The sequence below is a fragment of the Moschus berezovskii genome, chromosome 11, assembly GCF_049115385.1.
Source record: "Moschus berezovskii isolate FMDL1 chromosome 11, NW_MosBer_1.0, whole genome shotgun sequence".
In the NCBI taxonomy this organism is placed as follows: domain Eukaryota; kingdom Metazoa; phylum Chordata; class Mammalia; order Artiodactyla; family Moschidae; genus Moschus; species Moschus berezovskii.
Genome location: NC_142470.1, coordinates 79,545,116 through 79,569,342, shown reverse-complemented (window position 1 = coordinate 79,569,342; position 24,227 = coordinate 79,545,116). Strand labels below are relative to the sequence as shown.

At 46.1% G+C, this 24,227-nt stretch overlaps 1 protein-coding gene across 2 annotated transcripts in view; it reads left to right on the top strand.

Moving 5' to 3' along the window:
- PRKCE (protein kinase C epsilon) overlaps positions 1 to 21,882 on the top strand; it is a 568,938-nt gene extending 547,056 nt beyond the window's left edge. For both annotated transcript variants that reach the window (XM_088841505.1, XM_088841506.1), the window contains exon 16: positions 18,605 to 21,882. In XM_088841505.1, coding sequence (XP_088697631.1) covers positions 18,605 to 18,751 — 147 coding nt within the window. In that variant the 3' untranslated portion in view covers positions 18,752 to 21,882. The remainder of the gene's footprint in view (positions 1 to 18,604) is intronic.
- The last annotated feature ends 2,345 nt before the right edge of the window (positions 21,883 to 24,227 follow it).

The following is a 24,227-nucleotide window of genomic DNA, read 5'->3' as shown; positions in this document are numbered from 1 at the left end:
ATACAACCAGGTTCCAACTGGGGCTGTCAAATCTTGAGAAAGTCATTTCATTTCTCTGAACTTTTGCTGATCATGAAACAGGGATGATAAAATCTGCCATACTGGGTTGCTGTCAGGAGGGGAAAACCTGGTGATTTGAAGTGATTAGGACAGTCCTTGATGTGCAGGGGGTACTGGGGCTGGTGCTGATGCTGATGGTGGTGGAGACAGTAGGGGTCTAAGCTGAGGGAGGCAACTCTGGACCATATTTCTGATCTAAACTGGTAGAGGAGCCAGGCATTCAGATGAAGGGTAACACCTTGTGTGCAGGGGAGCAGCCATCCATCGCAAGCAGAAAGGCATCTAAAGACTGGCAGAGAACACAGTTTAGACTCTGCTGGAGAGCCTCCTGGGGCTTACTGCTGACAGAGCCACTGGTCTGTCTGAGCTGGGGGAGTTCTCAGAAGGAGGAGCTGCAAGACAGTGATCCACCCTGGACACCAATATTTAAGCCCTTTGCCCCTTGGAATATCCCAAGGTTCCCCACCTTTTATTCAGTGAATTTGCCCATGACCATTACTGTTCCTGCCATCATCCAACCTTTACTGTGCCTTTGCTGAGCACGGCTGTGTGACTTTCAGTGCCCCAGCCCTGAAATGGTAGCAGTCACAGCTTCCCAAGTATTTCTAAGCTAAACAGCCTCAGTGGGGTGTCTTTGACTCTGCATAGTAAATTTCTCTCAGAGAATTCTGACTGCAGGAGCGTCCCTGTGTCCAGGGACTGGCGGGCCCACATGTGTATCACTCTGGTCCTCCCAGCCCCCCACCCCAGGGGAGGGCATTTCCATAAGCTCTAAATCTTTTATTTATGACTTGATAGCTGTTATATTGAGATTCATCGTCGTAGATTCACCAAACTAGTGCATATTGAATTTAATCTCCTTTCCACCCCGTGAGCACTTAAGATAACACACACACATCCTATCTGGGAGCTTGGGACCTAGTAGGCTGTTCCTGACTGAAGTGGGGAAGGGCAAGAGCATCAGGGAAGGTTCTTGAGAGTTTCCAGGAAGGGTTAGGAAGAGAGACCTTCCTGGGAAAAGGCATGACAGGGAAAAGAGAAGGGCAGGATTCAGAGTGGCTCTTTTTAGCCAGTGTTTAGTGAGTGTGTGCTTTGTGTCCTGTGGGATGCCCTGGGTGTGGAGAATGTAAACATAGCAGAAAAGAACCCCTAGGAACGTAGAACAGTTTCATGTCACCATGTGACGTAAGGAGCTGAGATGGCAGAGGAGATACTGAACACGGAATACCTGAGGACTACAAAAAGTGAAAAAAGTGAAAGTGAAGTCGCTTAATCGTGTCCGACTCTTTGCAACCCTGTGGACTGTAGCCTACCACATTCCTCCGTCCATGGGATTTTCCAGGCAAGAGTACTGGAGTGGGTTGCCATTTCCTTCTCCCGAGGATCTTCCCAACCCAGGGATCAAACCCGGGTCTCCCGCATTGTAGGCAGACACTTTACCATTTGAGCCACCACAACAGGATAAAATCCAGGATTTAATTTTGGGAGTGGAGTTTTGAGGTTTCGAAAACAGCCTCCTCCCCGATCAGGCCGGTGTGAGTCACAGGAGCCACTTCCCACCCACCATCTTGTAGATGGTCCCATCTTGGGGGGGCACGTAGGTGGATGAGCAGTGCCCACCTGCCCATCTCTGCAGACAAAGCTTCAGATCGTCTTGTAGCCAGGGATGGAGGTGCAGTGGTCAGAGGCTGGGTAACATGCGTCTAAATAACAGCAGAACATTAAGCTTTTCTCATGGATGGGCTCTGTCTTCCAGCCCTCAAGCTGGCATTTGCTAAAACATTATCCTAGAGTTCTGGAGCCTAGCAAACACACATTGGGTTTGTAAAGGTTTGTTAAGTTTGCACGTCAACCGCAGTCTCTTTGAAGTGAGAAAGTGAAAAGGCCTGATCACCGGTCTGCATCTTTCCAAGCCTGCGTGTTATTTGGGCTCCTGCTTTCTGGGACCTACTCCACCCCTAGAGAAGTTTTCTTGGAGCACAGAGCTTGGGTGTCAGTAGAGTATTTCAGGTGTGTGAGCCCAGCTAGGTGTGGAGGAGGGGCCAAGTGATGGGGACAGTGAGATATGATCATTGCCTGAAGCAGGGAGATGGACAGATGAGCCTGGACTGGGGATTGTCAGCTGAGGTGACCTGGGAAATAAACCAGACCTTGACTGGCATTTCAGCCACTCCTTCCTCCTCCCCTTAAGTAGCTGGCACCTCACAGTTGCTGGAAACAACAGGATTGGTGGTCCTCCTAGGGAGACGTTACAGATTCAGGCTACAGGTACCCAGGTGCCTGGGATGTGGGTGTTCCACCAGATAACTCAGAATACCATACCCCCCAAAGCAGGGGGTTCCAGAACCTAGCCCCTGCTTGTATTACAGGCAGTGAGCTAAACAGAAGTCACTGGGCTGGGTCCAGGTCCCCACTGTGAGAGTCTGTGAGACCCTGCACAAGACACTGAGTCTCTCTGCTCCTTCCCTTAAAGTGAGGTACTTGCGTGGTCCCTAAGATTTCTCTGAGCCCCAGCTACTCCATGTTAACATGCTCTGTGAGGGCAGGGATGTGTGTGGTTTTTAAACTTTATTGTAACCGCATTTACAGAGCCTAAAAGTTACCTGTTTAAAGTGTCCATTTTGATGTGTTCTAACAAATGGATGTACCCATGTAACCACTTGTACATGAAGGTACGAACATCTCTATGTCCACGCAGTCCCAGATGCCTTCGCCACCAGCAGCCCTTGATTTGCTTTCTGTCCCTGGAGAAGAGGCTTCTCTTTTTCCTAGAGTCTCACTACATGGAGTCATGTTGTATGTACTCTCTTATGTCTGGCTTCTTTCACCCAGCATCAAGTGTGTGAGATTTATATGTTTAACTTTTCATTATGGAAAATTCCAAGCATGCACAAAAGTAGCAAGAAAAGTAGAATCCCCGTGTGCCCGTCACCCTACAGCGACGATTAGCAAGCTCTGGTTCAGGTGTTAGGGGAGGGATGTGCCTCCGTTTCTTTCACAGCTGTGTTCCTAGCAAAAACTCCTGGCACAGAGTAGGGATTCAGTATATCTGTGTGGGATGAATGAATGAATTATGTAGCTCTACAAGTGTTTTCTCCAGAGAATGTTTCTCTCCCAGTTCCATCTCTAAATTCTCTTCTCACTTTTTATGGCCTAATATCTGTTCCAGTGTGCACCTCGGAGTTTGGGGTGATAAGATCCTGCATTAGGAAACCTGAAATTTTTGAATGGTAAGAGAAGGTGGGTGACCTCATCTTGACTTGAGAGGCATCTATTAGAGTGTTTACAGTTGCCGTTTTAAAGCCAGTAGGCAGAGCCATAATACCATCTCTTCCCCCTGGGCCAAGAGAACTTGATCTCCATCCAGGGCATCTTCATAAATACGGGGAGAAAAGATGGGTCAGTGGAGGATCAGGGTTTTTGCCAGGACCCATTGGAAAGTTTCTTCTTTGTGTACTAAAAAGCATCCCTAGAGTAGCTAGACTCAACAGCTGTCAACGATGACACTACTTTGAAAAGTTAATGATAAATGAAAAAGGGCCCCAAGGTTAGAGGCAGAGTGGGGCTGGCTTTGCCACTGTGTCTGCCCACTTGCAGCGGGAGCAGCCATGGGTCCTGCTGCTGCACGCCCTGCCGCATGGGGCCAGCTTACTGCAGAGCCTGGCCTGGGGGCTCAGGCTTAGGGCAGGCCATGGCAGGTAGCATGCGGTCTCCTCCTAAGACTTTTTATTCCTGGGTATCGACCTTATATTTCCTACACATTTTCAGTTCCAGACACTCTGCTGGGTGCCCCTTTACCCGACTTCTGGATCTTCCCCTCAGTGGGTTATAAAATCAATTTAGAGGGTTAAGGCAGAAAACATTTTTAATGAAGACTAGGATTGGGTTGACTAGGGTAGCGTACAGTAGAAAACAAAAGAACTAAGTAGAGAGACTAGAACACAGACTCAATCACGTAGAATAAAGGTGAAGTGTAGCGAGCTGCATCTTTACTTGGGGGTGGTGGAATGAGGTGATGTTCACTAGGTTACATAGAAAATGTATTTCTATTCTTGGTCATAATGAAGAATTTCAAAGGACTGTGGTCCTCTTCACCCTTCATGTCGAAGAAATGACCCCAAAGGGTCTAGTGGGGATGGCAGCCTCATGCACCATGAGAGACTCAGAGCGGAAGGCAATTTTTGCTTATTGGTTGATTGGTTGGATTTTAATGCAGCAACAACTCTATTGAGAGCCAGCGACTGCCCACCGGCCTGGGCTCAGAGCCTCAGCCTCTTGCACAGGTGACCACAGTGATGGCTCTCAGTGGGAGGCAGGATGACACACTCCAGAGACACAGCCCGAAATCGGTTCAGGCTGAACCTCATCCTGCCTCCCCTACCCTGCACACCTTGGGCGAGCTGTGTGCTGGCCTCCAGCAGCCGCTGTGGCAGCACTGCCTCCCCGTCGGGTAGGTGTGGGGTTAAACCAATCAGACAGGTAAGCTTTGTAACACAGCCTAGAGAAGGCTCCGTTGCTGCGCTTTATTATGTTGTCCACATGGAGGGACTGGGCCATGCCAAGCCCTGTGCTGGTGCTGGAAATGCATGACAGACACCCAAGCCAAATCTCCAGCCTGTGGAGGAGACAGTTAACCAATAAGTCATCTCTTAGCCCTGGTTACAAGGAGGGCTGGGAAAGAGGGGCACAGGGAGGTGTCAGGTATGTGAGGGGGACCAGCCTGGGTTGGGGACAGTTCCCTAGAAAGGGACATTTCTTTCCCACATTAGCAGCTCATAGACCCATCTTGTCAGCAGCAGAATGGAGGCCTCCTGGGCTCAGGGATGATTTCAAGCCCCTTTGCAGTATTTGAGAGGGAAACAGATACTTCTTTCCTCTCACGGCTGGCCTTGGAGAGGGGCAGGCTCCCCAGTATGAGAAGAGCTCTCCTTCTGGGCCATCACCTGGGCACTCAGCAGGGTCCACTGGTTGTGGGCCGGGTACCACTAGTGACAGATGGTGTAGGTGTCCCACCCCGCCTCGAGACCCTGCCTGCCTCTCCAGGGAGCCAAGATTCTTGGGGCACTTGGAGACACCTCTCGGCCACTTAAAACTCCAATCTGAATGTCGTCAAGGGCCAGTGAGCTCTGTACAAATGATGCAGACATGAGCAGCGTATAACCACATGGGCCAAAATGAATCCTGGCTGAAATGTATGCTCTGTATTTTCATTACCAAGTTTTAAAGGCAAATAGACACAGCCAGCAGTGTGCCACGTGTGGCCCTGGGCGAACCTGGGAGGCTGGAAGGCTGTGAGGGTTTCAGGAGGCAGGCGTCATCACCGCCCCCAGCATCGCCCAGGAACGTCTCCTTCCCTGAAAGAAATAGAGAAACACTGTGACTGTGGTTCTGCCTGGTCTTGGAGCAGCCTTGGATACATAGTCTGTGTTGGGACTTTTCCCGGCTGTTTTCATAGGGAGCCTTCGCGTGGAGCTCCAAGAGGCCAAAGGCGACAGCCTGTGTTGGAGCCTCCATGGTACAAGGGCCTCAAGCAAGTGGAGACATTTCCAGTCCTGCAACTGCTTCTCAGGGTTTTCTTCTCTCTGTGGTTCCTCAGAGAGTTATTCCACAGAGAATTTCAGGCCTTGTATGAGGGGAAGCTTTTCAATCTGTGGTTCTTAACTTAGCAGTGAAGTCAGCACCCCTTCCAGAACCTGCTACAGTGAACTCCTCCAGGAAAACCCAAATATGCCCATCCACACAACATGCATTACTGTATTTTAGGAGGTTCTTGGAAGCCCTGAAGTCCCTTCTCTAGCACAGCAGTCGGCAAACTCTGGCCCACTGGCCAAATCCAACCACTGACTCTTTCTGTACAACCCTCAGACTGTGAATGGGTTTGACATTTTTCTTCAGTGGTTGAGGAAGCATGTTGGGTGACACTTGACCATTATAAGAAGTTCAAATGTCTGTGTCCATAAATAAAGTGTTCCTGGGATGCAGCCACGCCCAGTCACTGACACCTTGTCTAGGGCCACTTCTTAGACACCCAGCAGAGGTGTGTGGGTGTGACAGAGGCCCCATGGCCCACAAAGCCTAAAATATTCACTAACTGGCCCCTCACAGAAAATGTGCCGCTCGTGCTCTGGGAGTGGGAACCCAGGTCAAGAAGTCTTGCTTGAAATACCTTACTTTAAATGATTGAGCCATGGAATTTACAGGTATAAGCAGCTTTGAAAGTCACCTCAACAAACTCCCCACTTGATCAAGGACCACATTCCCTGCTTCTGTGGGAGCAAGGGGTTCAGGGAGTTGTGTCTTAGGGTCCCCTTTCAAGCTTCTGTAGGTTTCTAAACTGACCCCTGACTTCCAAATAACCTTCAAGTAGTTGTCCCAAAATTTTGTTTTAAAAGCACCATAGCAGTGAACATTCCAATGTTCATTGCATCACTGTTTATAATAGCCAGGACATGGAAGCAACCTAGATGTCCATCTGCAGACGAATGGATAAGAGAGCTCTGGTACATATACACAATGGAGTATTACTCAGCCATTGAAAAGAATGCATTTGAATCAGTTCTAATGAGGTGGATGAAACTGGAGCCTATTATACAGAGTGAAGTAAGCCAGAAAGAAAAACACCAATACAGTATACTAACGCATATATATGGAATTTAGAAAGATGCAAATGATAACCCTGTATACGAGACAGCAAAAGAGACACAGATGTATAGAACAGTCTTTGGGACTCTGTGGGAGAGGGTGAGGGTGGGATGATTTGGGAGAATGGCATTGAAACATGTATGTTGTCATATGTGAAACGAATCACCAGTTCAGGGTCGATGCTTGTTACAGGATGCTCGGGGCTGGCGCGCGGGGATGACCCAGAGGGAGGATAAAGGGAGGAGGGAGGTGGGAGGGGGGTTCAGGAAGGGGAAGTCATGTACACCCGGGGCGGATTCATGTCAATGTATGGCAAAACCAACCAATATAATATTGTAAAATAATTAGCCTCCAATAAAAAAAAAAAAAACAAATCTAAAAAAAAAAGCACCATAGCAAGTGTTCCAAGTTTGGTAACAACTTCTTTATAACAGGGATAACTGCCCTTCCCTGTAAAGGAGATCACAGAGAACTGAGTCTATTGTTGTTGTTCAGTTGCCAAGCCATGTCCACGCTTTGTGACCCCATGGACTGCGGCACACCAGGCTTCCCTGTCCTTCACTGTCTCCCGGAGTTTGCTCAGATTCATGTCCATTGTGTTAGTGACGCCATCTAACCCTCTCATCCTCTGCCTCCTCTTTCTGCTTTTTAACTGCAGTCTTTCCTAGTATCAAGGTCTTTTCCAATGAGTCAACTCTTCACATAAGATGGCCAAAGTATTCGAACTTCAGCATTAGTCTACAGACTGAGTCTATACACCCCTATAAACCCCCAGTTTATAGACAAACTGTAATTGGCTAAACTCCTTTGATCACTGAGGTATTAGCTAGGTGTGAGGGAGGAGGTTAGTGGTAGCTGATAGGAGTTTCCCATGCAACTCTTCAAATAGAATTTGTAAAAAGTGTATGTTTTTTTTTATAGTCTGGCAAACAATAATGAGAGGGGGAAATGGTTGAATTCCATCGTGCAGTGGATTTGATAGAATTCAACTGTAGTTGATTGTTCAGAATGCCTGATGGTCTGAGAGACTTTGTCCATTAAAAAAAAATTAATACATTTATATATTTAAAATTGATACTCAACAAGGACCTACTGTGTAACACAGAGAACTCTGCTCAATGTTAGGTGGCAGCCTGGATGGGAGAGGAGTTTGGAGGAAGATTGGATACATGTATAAGTATGGCTGAGTTGCTCTGCTGCTCACCTGAAACTATCACTACATTGTTACTCGACTATACTCCAATATAAAATAAAAAATTTAAATAAAAAAGTAAAATATGCATTTAAATTAAATTCACTCAGGAGTGAAGCCACTTTCCCTCAGGCAAAGTTTAGATAAGGCTGTGGACCAGATCATGGGGGTGGAGGCATTTGACCTGGTGCTTGGGTGGCTCCTCATTTCTGTGTGCCAGCGACAAAGGTCAGCATGCTGCCGTGACTCTCTCCAGTGGACCAGAGAAGGGCCAGGGACCAAGTGGCTTCCCACTTTTAAATGCCATGAAGCTAATCATTTGTGCTTAAAAAGCAAATGGGTCTTGATCTTTTCCCCTAAAAAGCAGAAACAACTTTACTAAATAGAGGTCACAAACTGGAGGACTGTTCGACCCATTCAGCCAGGCTACTCTATTTTTTAATCGACTTAGTTGGCAAAAATTAGGAAATCTAGCATTAAAATGTATCTGGGGCGTTTGCTGGGAATTCAGAAGACCTGGAAAGGGAGGCTCTGTGTTCTTGAAGGCAGCGTCCGTGGGGGAGGCATGCACTGCACACTTTCTCCTGTCTCTACAGCTCCCCGTGGACACACACCCCTACTCATTACAGAGAAAAGGGTAAAGGACACCATAGCCAGCAGTGCTGAAAGCATTCATCTTCTTTCTTCCTTTTTGTTTTTCTTATCTCACTTTATTCCAGAAAGTTTAAAGATAGCCCACCCGGATGTATAAAAGTACATACTGTAAATGTAAATGCAGTGAAAAAGAGGAAAGACAAAGGGTCGGAAGACAATAAAAAATCCAGGAAGGTCCTTTTGGGTGGGTCACACTTCTGGCTCTTAGCTTTTGAGAGAAGACTGGTGAGTTCTAGTGTTTGGATTATGTAGGAGATGAACGCACACTGGTTGCCCTGTTGAAACAATGATTATTCTATGACCTGAGACCAAGGATCATCCAAAAGATGATGCTGTTTGTTCTTATCATACCTTTGGATCAATAGTGACAAAGAAGCATTACTAATAATTTATATTCACTCTCCGCTTGGTACCGTTCTCATCACTTAAATGCATTATTTCACTTATCCTTATAACAAGTATATGAGGACTACTAATTATCCCCATTTTACAGACGAGGAACCTGAGGCACAAGGGAGACTGCATGATTTACCCAAGACCATAAAGTTTAACATGCATGCTAAATCACTAGGTTATTCTGCCTCTCAGAGGGCAATATCTAAAGAAACTAGTGTGGCTTGCCAGTAGGCGCTTGGGTGTCCAGATTTTATAAAGAGCAATCAATATAAACTAAGTGGAGGAATGGCATGGAATTGAGAAGGAATGCTAGTATATTGTGTGACCTTGAGGGGAAGCTGAATCCAGAACAGTTAGGCCCCTAAATAGGCTTTCAGACAACAAAGTAGCCTTTTGAAACTAAGAAAAAGAAGAAAGAAAGATCCACTGATCTTTATACAGAGGGGCTTGGCCAGGATGCACATCAGAATCATTCACAGAGCTTAAAAAAAGAAAAACAAACAAACAAACAAAAAACAGGTCTGGGCCCTACCCCTGGACATTCTAGTTCACGAGATAGGGGTTGAAACCCAGGTGTCCATACAGATGCATGTTTGTATCTGATGCCCTGGCAGGGTGGAAAAAACAAGGACAAATAACAAGGCTGTTATTTTGCCTCTAATTTTTTCCCAAAGAGAAATATCTTCATTGTACAAAGATTAGGGCAGAAACCACTGTTAGGTGAACTGAAACCCATGTGAAGTAGATTAATGAATTATATCTAATGAAGTCAGATGGGAGCTATAACTCACCTAGGCCAGATCCTAGAGCAGTTAAATCTCTGGGATGGGGGTAGCATCGCTTTCATTTAAAGTTCCCTGGTGGTTCTGTTATGCAACTGAGGTTAAAAGCCATCTCAGAGGCCCAGGTGAGTTACCTTTCAGGTTGGCAAAGAATTAACCATGCCCACTGTTTGGTGGTTGGGATTTGACGGAATAGAGCAGTGGTACCAAATGATGGGAGATGGGCAAACAGGCTTCCAGTATTCAAAAAGAGAGAAAATGACATTTGGGATACTCTGAGATGGATATGATTAAAGCAGATTTCTAGAAGGTTTTATGAGAAGATGGTTTGTGGACACTTAGGGGAAAATGATAATTGCTGGGAGCCAGTTAACTTCATTTCTAGACTAATAGATCAGAGAAATGCTGCAGGCATTGTGTATCTTTATTCCAGCAAGACAGTTGAAAGTCTCTGATATCATCTTCCTGAACCAGATGGAAAAAGTGACCGTGGCTGGTTGATTAACAATGAATTTAACAACCATACCCGCAAAGTGTGTTGGTGAGACTGGTTCTGTCAGCTTTATGAGAGGGCTGTTTGTAGAGGGCAGATCAGAGGGTTCTGAGCCTGAACTTACCTTATACAATATTTTTATATGTATCTTGATAGAGGGGAGGCATGACAATCAAATTTTAGGATGACAAAAAGCTGAAGGACGGGGCTTCTCTGACAGTCCAGTGGTTAAGACTTCACCTTCTGGGTGAAGGGGGTAGGGGTTCGATCCCTGGTGGAGGAGCTAAGATCCCACATGCCTTGCAAACAAAACAATATTGCAACAAATTCAATAAAGACTTTAAAAATGGTCCGGATCAAAACTACTTAAACAAAACAAAGCTGAAGGATATGGCAGATGAGCTAGATGATAGAATTAAAATGACATTCATATAGTACTTTCTAACATAAACTCTAGTTTACATGAGGTTTACTTGTATGCTGTCATGCAATCAGCAAACTCAGTAGATTTATTATCCCCACTTTCTTGGTAAAGAAACTGAGATCCAGAAAGGTAAATCACAGAATCGTTATTAATGGTAATCTTGACAGGCTAGAAATAAGTCCCACCATAAGAGGAAATCAAGGTTAAATGTCAAGGGTGACATTCAGATGTGAAAAATCTATTTCAGAAGATTGGGGTTTGTGTTAGTTTCCAGGGACTACCATGAAGTACCACACACTGGTGGCTTACAGCAATAGAAATGTGATCATTCTAGTCTTTGATCTAGGCACCTGCAGATCAGGTTTCTCCCTGAAACCTGGAGGGGAAGGAAGACTTCCTTGCCTCTGTCAGCTTCTGGTGGTACCAGATGTCCCTTGGCTTGTGGCCACATCCCTCCACTCCTCACATGCATTCTCCCTGTGTCTCTTCATCAGGTCCTCCCGCTGTGCATGTCTGAGCTCTGTGTCCAAATTTCCCCTTCTTATAAGGACACCAGTCATGCTGAATTAGGCCGCACCCTGATGACCTCATCTCAATTGGATTACATTTTCAAAGACTTTATTTCCAAATAAGGCTGAGGTGCTGGTGCTTAGAATTTCAACATAGCTTTTGAGGGAGACACAGTTCAACTCATTCAAGGTTAAACTGGATAGGTAAAGTTGTAAGAGCATCACTGTGTTATCACAGTTACTCCATAAATGATAAAACACTGACACTATCTTAGACAATGGTTTAATTTGAGGGTTTCCACCAAGTAGAAACTGACTGCCCTTAGCGTTGCTCAGAACACAGAGTCAAGGATCAAGCCATCAGTTCTGGCCACCACATTCTAAGAAGGAAATGGATTAAAGAATGGTAGAACACCTCCCTGGCAAGATAGGTGCTGTGAAAGGTTCCATGGGCAGCCCTCTGTGTGTCTTACTCTGTTCTCTATAAGGAAAACTGGGAAAGGGATAGAAGAATATGTTGAGAGAAATTTCAAGGCAAATGATAGTTAACTTGAATTTGTGTCCCAACCCTATTTTTGTCAGGCAAGACACTATGCAGTTTTACATTCCTATTTCATCTAACATCACAGGTGAACGTGTGTATAAAGATATACACATATACTATGAAAATGTATGGGTTTAATTAATAGCGACTCAATGGACATGTGGAGAAGGCAATGGCACCCCACTCCAGTACTCTTGCCTGGACAGTCCCATAAATGGAGGAGCCTGGTAGGCTGCAGTCCATGGGGTCGCAAAGAGTCGGACACGACTGAGCGACTTCACTTTCAGTTTTCACTTTCATGCATTGGAGAAGGAAATGGCAACCCACTCCAGTGTTCTTGCCTGGAGAATCCCAGGGACGGCGGAGCCTGGTGGGCTGCCGTCTATGGGGTCGCACAGAGTCGGACACGACTGGAGCAACTTAGCAGCAGCAGCGGCAATGGACATAGGTTTGGGTGGACTCCGGGAGTTGGTGATGGACAGGGAGGCCTGGTGTGCTGTGCGGTTCATGGGGTCGCAAAGAGTCGGACATGACTGAGCGACTGAACTGAACTGAATGAATACATATGTATATCTAAAATCTAGTTAATTGATATTGAGCAAGCATTCTAATTATTTATATGTTTCCTTTTTCTTTGAGGATAGATAAGCATATTGACATTTCAAAGAAAATAGAGCTTAGATAAGCATACTGGGACATTTCAAAGCTAGGAGGCATTTTAAGTTCGAGTAAAAGGATTTTGAGCAAATGAATATGAAGGGATTGCTGTGTGCCCTGCTTTGCAACTGGTACCTTGAGGGATATGAGAGGAAAATGTGACATACATAAATATATTAGGAGGGGGGGGGGGAAATGCATGTTCCAGGAAGTGTTGTGGGACTGGGAAAGGAGGGTGAGCTGGAGGGAGGCTGGAGGCCGGGAGACTCAAGAGGGAGCTGGAACCTGAAAGCTGGATTCTTGGACACCACATCGAGACAGCATGTATCCCCAGGAATAGTTTGTCTCCCAGGTTCTTGTCACACTCATGGGGCCAGGACCCTGGCTTGTGGTCACTTTGTTGCCTATGTGCCCTTGCTGTCATGCCAGGCAGAGATGAAGAGGTGGTCTGGGACCAGCACGGTGACTATAGCCCCAGGCCCCGGCCTGTAAGACCAGGGAGTTTTCTCGGCACTTTAGAACAAAGTCATCTGTTATCTCCTCATAATCAGATGAAGACAGAAGCAGAAATCACTGGCTTCTCCGAAAGCTTGTGTTTATGATTTCAGTTCAGTGAGGGCTCTGAAAGAACTGCGCCAGCCAGACAGGAAGCAAGCATTCAGGCAGCCTGCCCACGTCCGCACTGGAGTCCAAACGTCCACAGCTGGCTGAGTCCTCCACGGCCTTAGGGTGATTTAACAGACAGGTCCATCAGCTTTGCCTCTCAGATACAATTTCTCAGAAGACTCTAGAGTGCTATAACTCTGTCTCCATAAGCACTGCCTCACTCCCCCACTGCAGAAGCCAGAAGTGTGCCTTCCCCCCAGGTCAGCCCTAGACCCCTCAGATCTAAGACCTGATTTCTGAAGGAAGCCCAAGGGAAGAGGAGTATTGTTTACCCCTGACACCAATAGCGGGGGTTAGGGACATACCCACAAAATCCCCAACTTCTCTTAGCCTATCTGTCTCAATGGGATTTGCCCAAACCCTGGTTCATTTCATTTCTGTCTCATACCAGCAACTGAAGAACTTTAGTGGCCCAGGCTGACTGCTGATGGCAGAGGAAACCCTATTAACCAGGCCTACACCAGCCACTTTCTCAGGGCCCTATGGAGCTGCCATGGGCTAGGGCACCCTGCTCTGGGCTCTTTGTGAGTCAGCCCTCAGCCTTCTCTAAACAAAAGCACCCACTGGCACAAGAGGGCCTCAGGTCCAGGTCACTTCAGTGGCTTTAGATAAAGCGGTAGCAAGAGACACACATTCAATCTTTTTTCTCAGTTATTTATTGAGCACTCACTATGTACCAGGCAGTGCACCAGCCTGGGGATGGAACATTGAGTTCAACCTGATCCCTGCCCCCAGGAGCTCACAGATTAATCACAAAAGGAGGTGGACACCCAGGATGCAAGTGCTGTGATAAAAGTTAGGGGAGATGACAGGACCCCAAGAAGAGGCCTGGAGAGATAGAGAAGTTTTCCCGAAGGCAGGGTATCTAAGCCAAGATGGAAGGCGAGCCAAAGTCAGCGAGGTGAGAGGACATGGGGCAGAAGTCAAAGAGGGGAGAGGGTGCTCCAGGCAGAGGCCTGGCTGATCAAAAGCTTGGCTGCAGGAAGAAGCCAGCACGTCCAAAGAACTTCATGGTTCCATAGGGCCTAGGAGATAAAGCTGGGTGAGTGGGCAGGGACCAGATCCCAAAGGGCCTTAGAAGTGATTAAGAAACTGGTGCTTTTTCCAAGAGCAGTAGGGGGCCATTGGAAGAATCTCAGTGGCTGGAGGAAGACCAGGATATCCAGGCAGGCCCTGGCTCAGCACTAGTTCAGGATTTGAAAGCACACAGAGAAATGTGAGCTCAGGCGCTGCACTCCAAAGCTCATGGCACCCCTGGGCTGCACTGGAGATCCAGCCAAGCTGAGTATGAGGCATGCCCAGGGCACATGGTGCTAAGACTAAGAGGCTGGGTATGAGCTCACATTTATTGGGTGCCACTATGTCAGGATTTGCACTGAGGCACCACACATCTGGCATCTAACTCAGTCCTCAAGGCTCTCATAGGGCTTCTCCCCATTTTACAGATGAAAAGACCAAGGCTCAAAGAGGTTTCCTTCACAATATGATCAAACCAGGAAGGGGAAGGTACCAAGATGGGAGGTCAGCCAGTGCTCTTTCTCCTCCTCCATGCGGTGTCCCCTCCATGTGGGTCAGAGGCTGTGGGAAGGGCTGCATGGAGGAGATAAGGTGTGAAGAGTTAGAAGGTTGTTCCTTGTGTCCCAGTGTCACCTCTCAGGCTGTGGGGTGGGGGCTAAGAGTCAGGTGTGTAGACATGAAGGAGGCTAATGGGATGACTGAAGATTCAGGTAAACAGGGAATTGTCCATCAGAACCCTGGAGATGAGTCCCGTACCTGCTCTTTAAGGGAAACAGCAGCTTTCCAAAGAGTGAAACCAGTGAGTAAAGGATATGGTCCCCGGTCCTCTAAATGTGAGACTGTGAGGCTGCCTGCCTGCCATTAACATGGGATGGGCTCCTCAGAGGTACTTGCTCTGGAAAACCCCCTAAGCCTCTGAGGTTAATTAATAGTCAGGAACTGTTAGTTATATGAATGGAAATGAATGACTGACAAGGATCTAAGATGTCTCCAAGGGAAATAAGGCCTGGGCCAGGTAGCATAAGGGGTGCATGCGCCAAGTAGGTTCTTCCATAGAGTTCTTGAGGAATGGCACACTCGCTCGCATGCCACCAATGATTCTGGGACCCCTGGAAAGCCCGGAGCTGAGCTTGATTGCTCCCCAAGCCAGCCCACCATGTACCTGGAAAAAGATGTCCCTAGCCGTGTTGACTGAGCCTGGCTCTCTGGTAGGCAGCCAGCAAGTTGGGACATTCAGACATCCTGTGGAACCTAGCTCCATCACTATGCTCAGTTGACCTCAGGACGTGAAACCAGTTTCCATGACTAGTGGACTCAAATGCCTGAACGGTGAAGCACAAGAAGTTAAACAGGGGAGTCAGTGCCAAAGCCTTTACAAGTTTCCCGAGGTTCCCTATATCCCGGCCCCCCGCCCCCACTAGTGACCAGTGCAGAGGAGGCTGGAACGAGGGGGTCCTGCCCCTGAAAGGTCCTGGATATAGCCCACTATCAGTGGCATTCAAACTGAGTTTCCCTTCTGCCCTGTTCTCTGCTCTGTCCTCACCAACTCCCTCTCCTCCTGCCCCCGCTGAGGATGCCTCTTGGTCACCATCTGGGATGATACTTGGTGCTTCCCATGCTGCCATCGCCTTCCTCCCCATCCTGCTCCTCCCCCAGCACTGTGGGCCACACACTGTTACCCCTCTTGAATCAAAGTGAACCCCTCTCCTGTGACGGAGACCTTCAGGAGGGAGTCTTCACACCCTCTCACGGGCAGCTGCCCCCACGTGCCACATGCATCACTGTGGAGGTGGGCTTTGTGGTTCCCCTCTGACGTCTCTCTCCACGCAGGCCCCCCTTTGCCTTTTGCTCTGTGCATGCTGGAGACAGAGGACGTGTCATCCTCTTTTACCTGGAGCCAGCCCTCCTGTAGGAATGGCTGAGCCACTCCTCAGTTTTCTCATCTCAGGGGCGGCACACACCCCCTTCTGCTGCACGGACTGTTTCCGCCCCTGTGGCTTTCCTCTGTTCCCTTTCTGTCCCCGCCTCCAAGGTCTCTGATCCCTACTAAGCTCTGGTGGCTCAAGGCCAGAGAGAAGATGCCAGCAGGACTGAGGGGGGCTGCAGTATGGGAAAGATTAGCTCCTCTCTTCTCCGTGGTGTCTGTCTGATTCGGACCTCAATCTGGGACAGTTTAAAAACAGCCGCCCCTGCCAAGTTCACCTCACTGTGTACCACTCTCCCTGATCCACAGCCCTCTCCCACCATGCTGGCTTACTAGCAAGCCTTTCTGGCTTTACTTCAGCCTAGTAGTTTGACCTAAAGGTCTCCTGGTTACATTTGAGCCTGGCCATGCCTTCCCATGTCTCCAGTGTCCAGCTCTCCAAATATTCTGCACCATGAGAGGCATCATGCTGAGAGCTGGACTTGAGTCTGGCCTCACTCTGAACTCAGTTGGGTGACTCTGGGCAAGTGATCAAACCTCTGTGAGCCAAGTTTCCACATCTGTAAAATCAAGATAATAACACCTGCCTGTACCAAGGATCAATAAGCAAATGAACATGAACATGCTCTGTAAAGTGGCACTTCCCAAACCACGTTCTGCAGAACTTTGCTCCCAGGACAGATATTGAGAAACTATTTAGGAAAAAAAAAATGGACTTCCTTGGCAGTCCACGGTAAGACTTCACTTTCCAATACAGGGGGTGTGGGTTTGACCCCTGGTCTGGGAACCAGGATCCCACATGCCTCATGGCCAAAAAAACAAAACATAAAACAGAAACGATATGGTAACAAATTCATTAAAGACTTTAAAAATGGTCCACATCAAAAAAGAATCTAAGAGAATCTTTAAATAAAGTGGTCCACTTTATTTATATATATATTTATTTATATATATAAATATATACAAATGATATATAATATATAAATTATATATAAAAATATATAAATATATATTATAAATAAATTATAAATAAATATATAAATATATTAAAATACATATATATACTTTTTTTTTTTTTTTTAAGAAAAAAAGTTTTCCGTCAAGTCTGAGGAAGACCGGCCTTAATCAAATCAGCCGGGTTTTCTTGACTGCAGGGTGTCCCACACCCTTTCGTTTGCTGACATGCATGATGACTCTCCCAGAGCAGGGTACAAAATATAGCTTTGTCTCAAGACTACTTTTACACAGACTATCACTAACCTTTTAGGTAACTGATTTCCATAGAACATAGCATATGTTAATATTTATTCTACAGATAATAATAGTCACCATAAGAGTTATTCCATCATCCAGGGCACTAATCCTGGATAATGCCAATTCATCAATGTCTGAAAAAATCTTGCCAGAACTCCTTCAGTCATCGCAGTACCGTACTGCAGAGGGCAAGGGCGAGGGGACTTGGTGCTGAAGGTCTCTCAGCTGGACTCCACCCTTATCTGCCGCCATCCCTGCGCTGCACTCTGTCACAAACAGCTTGACCAACCCATTGTTCTGTATACACATCTTTCGTGTCCCCACACCCCTGCCTTTGTCCCATCTTTCTCTCTGCCAGGATGCCTTCTTCCCGTCTCTACCAGCATGATGGTAATTCATTCTTCAAGTCTCAGCCAGGTACCACTATTCCGTGAAAGTTTTTCTCACCATTGCAGTGTGTGCTAGAAAGGATACTGACCCCAACCCAGCAGGGAGCCCCCAAAGGCAGAGAGAATAATTCTTACTTCCTGATTTTCTCCAAAACCCAGAGTTTGTTTGATCACTGCCCTCCGCCCCTCCACAGACCATAAGCGCAATTTTGGCAACTTGAACTTCCACCTAGGTATGGGTCCTTGTGACCTGGAGAGTCAGTGGTGGGCCTGCTGATGTATTCATTCACTCAGCAGATGCTTAGTTTAGTGGACTGCCAGGAACCCAAGGTTGAGCCAGACAAGGATTCTGCCTTTAAGGAGCTCACGGACAGGACAAAAGCATTAACAGTTCACTGCAAGTCAGTGTCTTGAGTGCTATAATAGAAATAATGTGGGAGCACAAAGAAGGACTCAGGATGATAGCAGGTGAGGCTCAAGGTAGGCTTCCCAGAAGACGGTCCTACCCCCCATTCCATGCATCCCCCTGTGTGTAGAGAAGATGTCATCTAGAGGAGCCATGGTAAGGTGATGGGGTGGTGATGGTTACCCTTATGGAAGAAAGACCACTGGAGACCTCGCAGGAGGGCAGTTCAAGTTCATTCCCTGGATCACAGAAAGGGAGGACTCAGTGGAGCCAGAGGGTTAGGGCAGATGCTGAATGGGAAAATGTCCGAACATGCACACACACAGTCTATGGGAATCCCACTTCCTTGCTTTTCCATCATACCTCTCACCCCTTCTTCCTTCTCACTTGACCTCATTCTTCCTTTCCAAGTCTTCCGTCACCTCGTGGTCCTGGGGCCATTCATCGTTGCCGCATTGAAACAGCTCAATGTCTGCTCTCAGTAGCTAGAGGTCTGCTTTGGCAACAGGCTGGTCAGCGCAATGCCCACTCCCTGTGGGGGGCTTTGGGGAAGAAGGTCAGCCTAGAATCAGTGCTTTCTTTTATCTTCCCACAGAAAACCAAAAGAGACGTCAATAATTTTGACCAAGACTTTACCCGGGAAGAGCCAGTACTCACACTCGTGGACGAAGCGATTGTGAAACAGATCAACCAGGAGGAATTCAAAGGCTTCTCCTACTTTGGTGAAGACCTGATGCCCTGAGCAGCCACTCCCGGTGAAGTCTGGTGATGCTGCACGCCGGGGCGCCGGGAAGATTCCTATTTTCCCGTCAGATGGTCTTGAACTACTTCTGCCCGGAGCCCAGTCCCTTGTCCACCCTCTATTTATTGCATTCCCTCATCCCGGGGCCACCTCCTCCCCCTCCACCTGATGACCAGAAGGCACTCTTGGTTCTCGTCTCACCTGTACTGCAGAAATGTGCGGCTTCAGCAGTTCACTGGACCCACTGCTGAATTTGGTCTGTTGGCAAGCCTGGCTTTGCTCCTTGGGGGCTTCTGGTAAGGAAGGAACTTCAGGTCTTTTACTGCAAATAAAAGAAGGAAGAAAAAAGGCAAGCAAGACTCTGGCTCTGTTTTTGAGCATAGAGTCCTGACAATTCTTGCTTCTCGTCACTCCAGTCCCCCACCCACCACCTGCCACCCTCTGCCATTCTATCCAGAAGAGAAGAAGAGACTGGTGCTTCTTCGGCCCAAGGGTGAGCACCCTCAGGGTGTGCCCAGGAAGGAGAGAGGTTGGAAGACACCCTGATCGGCTCCCTGTGTTGGTTTGCTCTGGAATGGCTCATTGTCATTTGCTTTGGTTTTAGATTTGGGGCATGCCAAAGTTGTATAAGCATGTATCTTGTGGAAGAAATCGCTCTCCATAGAAAAGGAAATTTCATTTGAACTCTATTAACATTTCAAAAATAGGTTATCAAATTTGCTTTCTAATTGGCCAAAAGAAATAAAGTCCAGTGTTAATACAGGTAGATATTAAAGGGCTAATATACAATGAGAAAATCATCATCCATGGTGTATGCTCTTAATGCTTTTGTGGCACCTGGGGGCTCTGAATTGAGAGAAAAGGAAACTAGTAGAGCTCTTTGTTGTTCAAGTTCTGCCTGAACTCCAGGGCTACCCCGCAGAGTGGTCAAGACCCTGGATTCTAGCAAAACTCAGCTCCCAGATTCTCTCTCCAGTTTCATCCTGAATCCCCAGCATCAACTCTATTTATTTTCTGCAGCAGTGTGTGATTTTTGCGCACTTCCACCAAATGATAGTACTACTGTGTTGTGGTTTTTAAACATTAAACATGTAAAGTTAAATATAAAATATCCGCTTTTGGAACAAGCAGCATGAGGCGAAACATGGGTTATGTAGAGAGTATCAGGAGACTGAAGCGTGGCTTACTGGAGCACGGACAGGGCGGCAAGATGCTCTCAGAGTGCTGTTTCTGTGTGACATGCAAGGGAAACTCGTATGGACACTAGATAATGGATGTGATGTTACCTCCTGTAGATATGCTACCAGTGTTACGTTCTTTGATTTCCGAGGATTCTCTGTGGCTTTGTGTGTTATGTTTCCCGGAGGTCGTTGGATTATCTATTTCACTGAACTGACTTAGCAGGGAATGGAATCCATTCCAACGATTGCACGTGGATTTCCCAGCTGCCCCTAAATATATATACTTGTGAGTGGCAAAGTGGCACTAATGAAGCTTTTTGCCTTTTGTACATTTGAGATTTTTTTGTATGTAGTGTTTGCTGCAAGGCCTGTGGAATTAATTCATTGAATTTAGAGGTATCAACTGCTGCATGTTCAGGCATATTATAAACTTTAGTCTATGAAAGAATAATTATAATAATGTCCAGGTGCAATACTCTGTAAGTGTATTGGTTCAAGTTACCGAGAGATAAGATGTGTTTCCTTCTTTCTTTCTTTTTCTGGGAGGCAGGGGGAGGGAGGAGGGGTGTTCTTCACATTGTTTATTTCATTTTGGTTTATTTTAAAAGATGTAAACATGTATTAAGCTATATTAAATCTCACATATAGTTCTCCTGTGCTCTATTATGTCCTGATAGAGATGGGAAAGAGAAAGGAATGTTCTGGATGGTTGTTTCAAAGTTTGGACAGTGACTAGCTCAAGCCTGTACAGAGCTGGTGTCCATATTTGCATCTGGCTAGTCGTGGCCTTGGTTACTAGTGATGACATTCACTTCTCTTTTGTTTTGATTTTTGAAAAAACTCAGGTGTAATTATTATCTGTTCTTGTTATAATTTCAAATATTATGCTATATCAATTTGTGTGTTCAGCATACCAGTGAAGAGATGAAGAACAGTAGATTAATTTAATTTATCTTCGGTAACTTGACATAGTAGGGGAGACTATCTTCCGGAGTTGAGGACAAGCACAGAAACATCTTCATGGTGGCATCATCTCATTTTTTAGGAAAACATGACAATACTGCCCATCTTACTCATGAATCACTACTGCTCTCTGTTTTCTTCTCTGCTTCCTTCACCCTGTTGATTGAACGACCAAGCAAGCTCTTAAACTGTCATGCCTAACGGCCTTGTCCAAAATATTCCCATGTCAGCAGGGGTTGGGCCCTTCCTACAGGACAGCTGGCATTTTTGTTGGAAGACAAATAATAATACATTCTACCCAGCAGCTCCAAGCAGTCACTCAAGCAGGTTGCCTGGCTCAAAGATGCCCCCTTCCAGCCCCCAGAGCGGGACTGACTGGGATGCCTCCTGCTTTAAAGCTGGTCAAGTTCTCATACAGGCAGATTCAAATCCTATGTAGTCTATAGAACAGAGCTTGTATGTTCCTTGAATATTCATTGTTTCATTTCGGTTTTCACAAGAGTTTGAAAGCAGACACACTATTACATTTCTGCTAATTCTTTCTAATCTTTCCAACTAGCTTGCTCACTCTTTTTTTTTTTTGAGACAAAAAAGGAGGGGAGTGTAAAAAACAAGCCAAAAAAATACATGAAGGATAGCTGTTCTCCTGTGTTCTCTCAATGGACTTCGTGAAGTGGAAATAATTTTTTTTCCTCCAAAGGTGAAAAAAATGCATTCTTACATTAAAAATAAAAGAAGGCTAAAAAATTACCTCTTTTTAAATTATGTGCAAAATAATTCTGGCTAAATATAAAATGTATTCAACTTTAGGGATTTTTTTTTTTTTGTATTGTGATGCTTTATTTGTACATTTTTTTCCTTTCGGGATGTAATTTTAATCTCTTGCCATTCATTAGTGTTATTTCATTGTAAACATTATTGTGCCAAATGTACTGTATTCAAAAGGATGTGAATGTGTATTGTTTCAGAACCTAATAAATACAATGACGTTAAATCTTATTTCTGGGTCCTACTGAGCATTTTATCTCCTGGGCTCCATTTTATTTCCTTGGTGAGTGGCAAGGTGGCACTAATAAAGCTTATTGCCTTTTGGACATTAGAGATTCCAAATTCCCAAACCTAGACAAGGTTTCAACTTTCTTCTTATCCTTTGAGGATGCACAAAGATGCAAATGACCATGTGTGCATCCTCCCCTTGCCCACCCCCATCTGGCCTCTGCATTTCAGGGACTGCCAACCAGAAGCGTGGAGGGGGCTTGAGCACACTGGATGGGCCCTGGGCTCCCTGGGCGTGAAGCTGCCTTGGAGTGCTGGGAGATGGCCAAGCAATGCTGAAAGCACTTCATTTTCAGCTTTCTAGAGAAGAAAAGACTGGATCTTCGTGCAACCCATTCAAGCCTCTTCAAGACTCAGTTTTTCTCACCAGCTGCTCAGAACTTTAAGCCTTAGGAATCCAAGAAGCTCCTACAAGGCTGGAAACCTCCCATGACTTAGGTATATTATCCTGAAGGTACTCACCTCTCTGTCCCTTCCTCCTCCCCCACCAGCAACCTTATCCACCTACCTGAAGATGTAAGCAAGGACCTCCAGACCCAGTCCAAGAAGAAGGTTGTTCAGTTCAGTTCACTTCAGTCACTCAGTCGTGTCCGACTCTTTGACTGCAGCATGCCAGGCCTCCCTGTCCATTGCCAACTCTCAGAGTTTACTCAAACTCATGTCCATTAAGTCGGTGATGCCATCCAACCATCTCATCCTCTGTCGTCCCCTTCTCCTGCCTTCAGTCTTTCCCAGAATCGGGGTTTTTTCTGATGAGTCAGTTCTTCACATCAGGTGGCCAAAGTATTGGGGTTTCAGCTTCAACATCAGTCCTTCCAATGAATATTCAGGACTGATTTCCTTTAGGATGGACTGATTGGATCTCCTTGCAGTCCAAGGGACTCTCAAGTCTTCTCCAACACCACAGTTCAAAGGCATCAATTCCTTGGTGCTCAGCTTTCTTTATAGTCCAACTCTCACATCCATATATGACTATTGGAAAAACCGTAGCTTTGACTAGACGGACTTTCATTAGCAAAGTAATGTCTCTGCTTTTTAATATGCTGTCTAGGTTGGTCATAACTTTTCTTCCAAGGAGCAAGCAAAGCAAGGAGAAGATTGTATTTATCACCATTTTCCTCTCTGATTCAGACAGCTGTTTCTAGGTAAACGACCATCCTAGGAGAAACAAGCTTCCCACCAGCATGTCTGAGTTTAAATAAAAAGAAAATCAAATTAAAAGGTGTTGTTCTTAGAAGACATCTCCAAGCATTTTACTGAATGAAATATGACCAGTCTACACCTCCCTTGCCTAGTGGTCCAGAAGAGACAGCTCCAGAGTCCTGGAGATGAGGAAATTTATTCTCCCCAAATCCATGTGCTCGGTAAATCACCTTGAAGCTATAAAAAAGGTCAATTGCTGATCAGAGTACCTGGTTTAGAACCTCTTCCCTCAACTCCAACTATGTTCTAGAAGAGGAAGTCAATCAATGCCATGCCTGTTCCAGGAAAACCATGGCCACTGGTCCCTGGCAAGGGCTAGGTGGCTCCAGAGCTGCTTCAAGAAAGCCTGTCTGTGTGACTTTGCCCCTGAACTGAGAAACAACAGGTCTAACAGATTTCTTGCAGAGGTAATCTATGGGAAGACTAGTCCTCTATTTCCATGGACCTGAGTACAGTCCAGTGCTTGGATTACCAGGAGCCTGAAGATCTCCATGCAATAAAATTACTAAACTACAAAGTGTGTGTTGTCAAAGTGCTTACAGTAGCAGAGAGATGGGGTGAAAAAACAGCATAGAAGCCACATCATGAAGTCAGGTTTTCAATTTAAAGTTCTTTAGCCTAGATAATGATACCACTTGGGTGGTATATTTGAAACTAGACCTGAAGGATGAGGAGCTGTCCTAATCAGGAATATACCCTCTAGGGACCAGCTGATTGGATAAATAGACAGTGTTTATTTAGAAGGTACTACAAGTGCTTCTTTACTATGGACAGAGGAGCCTGGCAAGCTATAGTCACAAGAGTCGTAACAGGGCTTAGCAACTAAACCACCATCACCACAAATGCTTCAGCTCTTTTTCATCTCCCATCAACTCCTGGGGGTTTTGTTATTAGCATAAAGAATGCTAGAAAATGATTCTCAAGGAAACCAGTAGCTTGTTATTAGCATAAAGGGTGTCAGAAAAATGACATCGGTGGTGTTTGAGATAAGTACACTGGCAAATATATTTTAAGACAAATATCCATTTTTTTAAAAATCAGGATAAAAGAAACTAGAGGGTCTTTAATTCCCT